Raw genomic sequence first — 4,562 nt, forward strand, 5'->3', positions numbered from 1 at the left:
GGTTCTTCTCCATGAGGAGGTCTTGAATCCACGAGGGGATCTTCCCGTGAGGGGTCTTGAATCCAAGGTGGATCTTCTCCATAGAGGCCGCGGTCTCTCTCGTGGAGTAGATCCGTATGGATGAGAAAAGCTCTATCTCTAAATGAGCTAATCCTTTGCTAACCCTAACTAGGAGGAGGAGGGGGTCTATATATAGTCTAAGCCACGAAGGGGTAAGTGAGAAAGAGGGATACATGGGCCTCTGGCCCGACTCTACGCGCAGGCAGGCGCCAGATGTCCAGCCGTTTGCGAGAGGCCGGATGTCCGGGCTGAAGTGGCAGTTCGAGTCCTTCTCTGGATAGGGGATACCGGATTTTCAGGAGGGATGCCGGATGTCCGGGCGTTGCTGAGGCGCCGGATGTCTGGGCACACGGGCCGGATGTCTGACCGTTGATGCTTCGGTCCTCTGTTGGTGCAGCTCCTTGGAGGCTGCACAGGCGCCGGATGTCCGGCCTTTGGCCCGGATGTCTGGCCGCTGTAGCTTCCAGCAGCTCCGTTTCTTCCGTCGTCGCTTCCAGGCTTCCCTCGCGGATGGTGTAGTTGTTCCTTGGCGCTTGCACTCCTCCTCAACATCCATGAAGCTCCGGTAAAACCTATGCATGCACACGGGAGAAGTGTCAAGTAGTATACCATTCTTGAAGAGGTCAAATGAGCACGTGTAAAGGAGATGATTCATCTTTGTATATGTGAAGTAGATGTCACACGTGTCTTGACATGATGATGTCCATAGAATGCTGCGCATCAAGTTTTGTTCTATATCAGACTGGCCCTGAACATTCTCTAACCAATTCTCCCTTTGGGTCTTTGTTTTGATCAGCATCTTATTAAAGGACGTGACAGAAAATCTCCCACGACGGTCAGCTCCCATGCCCAGAAATCTTCCACCTCCGTTGGGCCATGGCCGGCGCGGCTCCCGATGGCTTGGCGGGGGAGCTCCTAACCGGCGCCTTCAGCGCCGGTTGGAGTTTCTGGCGCCCACGCGGGTCCTTGTATGGGCCAGGCCCACGAACATGCAGGTAGTAGCGCCAAAAAGAAAACGCAGAAAATATGAAACTCCCAAAAAAGCTGCTCCAACAGGATTCGATCTCGCGCCATTTAGTTACAATGCAGCGTGCCTAACCAGTACATCTATTACAACCTAGTAATTCATTACAGCGCGAGAAATTTAACAACAACACTAACCGCACTATTTCTGGTACAAAACAATTTAGAAAGACGTGATTTTTTGGAAAAGAAAAAAAAATCTGAAATAAGTTTTAAAAAAATCGCGAATTAGAAAAAAGTTCATGTATTCAAAAACTTTCACCAAATTTTATAAAAGATCACTGTGTATTACATAAAATTTCATTGTATTAAGAAAAATGTTCATTGTATATTATGAAAATTGTTCACCTTTGCATATAAAAATGTTCGTCGTGTATCATAAAAATGTTCATCGTATATTATGAAAATTTTCAACGTTCTTACTAAAAGTTGAATGCGTATTCAAAAATTGTTCGACACATATATTCATATTGTTTCAAAAAGGTTCATCGTGTATTATTTAAAATGTTCAATGGATATAAAAAATGTTCAGGATACAATTGTTCACTATTTTCTTAATTTTGTTCAGTATATATTACACAATGTTCAATGTGTATTCGCAAATTGTTCAACATATTTTCACAAAATGTTCAGTACGTGTCCGAAAATTCTATGTATGGTGAACAATATTCAAATACACATAGAACAGTTTTTTAAATACGATGAACTCCTTTTGAATGCATGTTGAACAAAATTTCTATACATGATGAACATTTTTTATACACACTGAACATTTTTCAAAATTCATCAAATTTGACAATAGTTCATCAATTTTGAAAGAAAGTTCATTGATATGTAATAAAGTTACAAAATTGAAAAAAATCTCGCGCTTATCAGAAAAGAAGAAAGAAAGAAAAAGAAAAGAAAAACAGAAAAATCTCTTTCCACGAAAACAGAAAATAGAAAAAGGTTAAAAGCCTGTCAGTTAACCCGAACTGGTAGGTTAGCCGAGTGGTTTGGCAAGCGCGCCTGCAGTCGTGAGATCCCTGGTTCGAAACATGGTTCTCGCTAGAAAGTAGTTTTTGCGTTTTCAAAAACAGGAAAAAGAAGTGGGCCGGCCCAGTGCGGCGGGAGGGTGTGCGCCCGATTGCATCTATGCCTAAAATGGGCGCTTAAGGCGCCGTTTAGGGAATGCCGCTTGGCGGTCGGTAGTTTTCTTTCTAACACAAGGACAAAATGACTAGCCCGAGAGAAGGCCCAACATATTATCTTGGCCCATGCAGCTCTTCACTGACTAAACCCCAACGCCTCCGAGGTATAAAATCGCCCACCCCTCGCAATCACCTGCCTACGCCGCCGCCGCTCCTCCCCGATCCCGCCGCCGCCGCCGTCGCCGCCGCGCCCTCACCAGGCACCACCGCAAGCATGGCTGCCGTCCTCACCCGCCCGACGCCGGGCACGGTCCAGTGCTTCGGGCGCAAGAAGACGGCGGTGGCCGTCGCGTACACCAAGCCAGGGCGCGGGCTCATCAAGGTGAACGGCGCCCCCATCGAGCTGATCCGCCCGGAGATGCTCCGCCTCAAGGCCTTCGAGCCCATCATGCTCGCCGGCCGCTCCCGCTTCAAGGACATCGACATGAGGATCCGCGTCCGTGGCGGCGGGAAGACCTCCCAGATCTACGCCATCCGTCAGGCCGTCGCCAAGGCGCTCGTCGCCTACTACCAGAAGTATGTCGACGAGGCCGCCAAGAAGGAGGTCAAGGACATCTTCGCCCGCTACGACCGTACCCTCCTCGTCGCCGACCCCCGTCGCTGCGAGCCCAAGAAGTTCGGTGGTCGCGGCGCCCGCGCGAGGTTCCAGAAGTCTTACCGTTGATTGGCATGCAGGATCGTCTGTCTATTGGGTGGTTTTCTCTGCTTTACCTCCCCAGTTTTAGACTCCGTATGATTAGTTCCGGACCTTGGCAAGATATTGTGGTATGATGTGCTGTCAGATGTTTTAAGACTACTACTGGGTAGTTGCTCGATTATGTTTTTTACTTGTTACCTATGTTGAGGAATTTTGATATGGTTGCGTACTTGCACTGTATTTTATGCTATGTCCGGTTTTATGCTAAATGATGTTGTCTGATGACTGATGTTGTGTTTAAGTTAGCCGGATGAGTTGAATGGTGCAAATACAATCACTTTGATCTTCTAGGAAATGTCCATGTTGCTCTTTATTCTTTGCATCTTCCGTTGAGTCTTCAGTATAATTTATATAAGAGTATTATAAGACTGATTTGCTTAGAATGATACGGTTGATTTCTGTGCTTTACCTCACAAATTCTAGAATGTTGATGCTTTGTTCCGGCTCGTGTCTAGACACCATGATATGAATGTGACGTGAGATGTTTGAGGATATCGGGTAGTTGCTGGAATACGACTTTGCTTGATACCCAATTTGAGGAATTTTGATATCATTACCTTGTATTGATGCTATGTTTCCAGTTTCATTAGATTGTTGCAAATAAATATCATTTTGATCAACTATGAATTGCCCATTTTGCTCTTGTTCAGCACATCTTTGGTTAGGAGTGATCTGTCTGGGCATGTTGTGCGAACTGGTATTCAACTATATCAGCACTCGGCTGTTGCATATTGTGTGTATATTGATGATGTCAAGTAGAAAACTAGCAAATGATGCTTGTTATCATCTATAGCAAAAGCACAAGTATAATAGGTTGTAAATAACGTTTAGTTCATCTTCCTGTTTCGTTTAACTAGCCTATAAGTAGAAGTTTTGATTGATGGAAACATAGTGTAGCTCCTTGCATACATGTCTTAGTATCTGCCTATAGGAAAAACATGGTAACTGATTTTAGCAGAATAAGTTTAATCCTAAATCAAACACATATCACCGTGTTGCTAGTTCTATGCTATGTCTGTGATTTCTAAATTAAGTTACCTAGATAGAGCATTTCATCATTTGGTTAGTTTTTAAAATTGGTACTATAGTTTAGAATGTTCGTAAACAGTAGAAAAATCCACATCTGAAATGGTGCTCAGCAACACAGTGCAATAATGCTGCCATTCCTGACTATCTGCTACCAGTCTATTTGGTATGCTTGCATTCTACTGCTGTGTTGAGGTTCAGTTTGAAACAAGTGTTGCAATTTCTTGGGCTATTCTGTTCTTTTGACCTGTGTCATTGCTTCAAATTTCTATTGTAGTTTTGGTTTGTGACCTCACTGCAACATTGTAGCATTGGCTATGCTTCTCCTGTGTCATCTGCTGCGTGTTTGAACTGTGTTATATGTGATGTTACAAGGATTTTGCACTGCGATACAGAATCCATTCCTGCTGTTTCTGAAATCACCTGGTGAAGAGCAGCAGTTTTGTGAGGTTCTTCTCACGTTACCTGTCCCAATTCTTATTTCATTTTGAGTGTGCCTTAGTTTTTGGAACTGAGGTTCTTCTCACGTTAACTGATGTGAATCGTGGGAGATGTAATGCAGTGGA

At 44.4% G+C, this 4,562-nt stretch overlaps 1 protein-coding gene across 1 annotated transcript; it reads left to right on the top strand.

The window, feature by feature from the left end:
• Positions 1-2,398: 2,398 nt before the first annotated feature.
• LOC119308419 (40S ribosomal protein S16-like) lies at positions 2,399-3,244 on the top strand. Its single transcript, XM_037584548.1, has one exon. The coding sequence runs from the start codon at positions 2,488-2,490 to the stop codon at positions 2,935-2,937; it is 450 nt and encodes a 149-aa protein (XP_037440445.1). The 5' UTR covers positions 2,399-2,487; the 3' UTR covers positions 2,938-3,244.
• The last annotated feature ends 1,318 nt before the right edge of the window (positions 3,245-4,562 follow it).

Source organism: Triticum dicoccoides, chromosome 5B, assembly GCF_002162155.2.
Source record: "Triticum dicoccoides isolate Atlit2015 ecotype Zavitan chromosome 5B, WEW_v2.0, whole genome shotgun sequence".
NCBI lineage: Eukaryota > Viridiplantae > Streptophyta > Magnoliopsida > Poales > Poaceae > Triticum > Triticum dicoccoides.

Coding starts and splice junctions, on each gene's coding strand:
- LOC119308419 (XM_037584548.1), top strand. CDS start 2,488: ATGGCTGCCGTCCTCACCCGCCCGACGCCGGGCACGGTCCAGTGCTTC.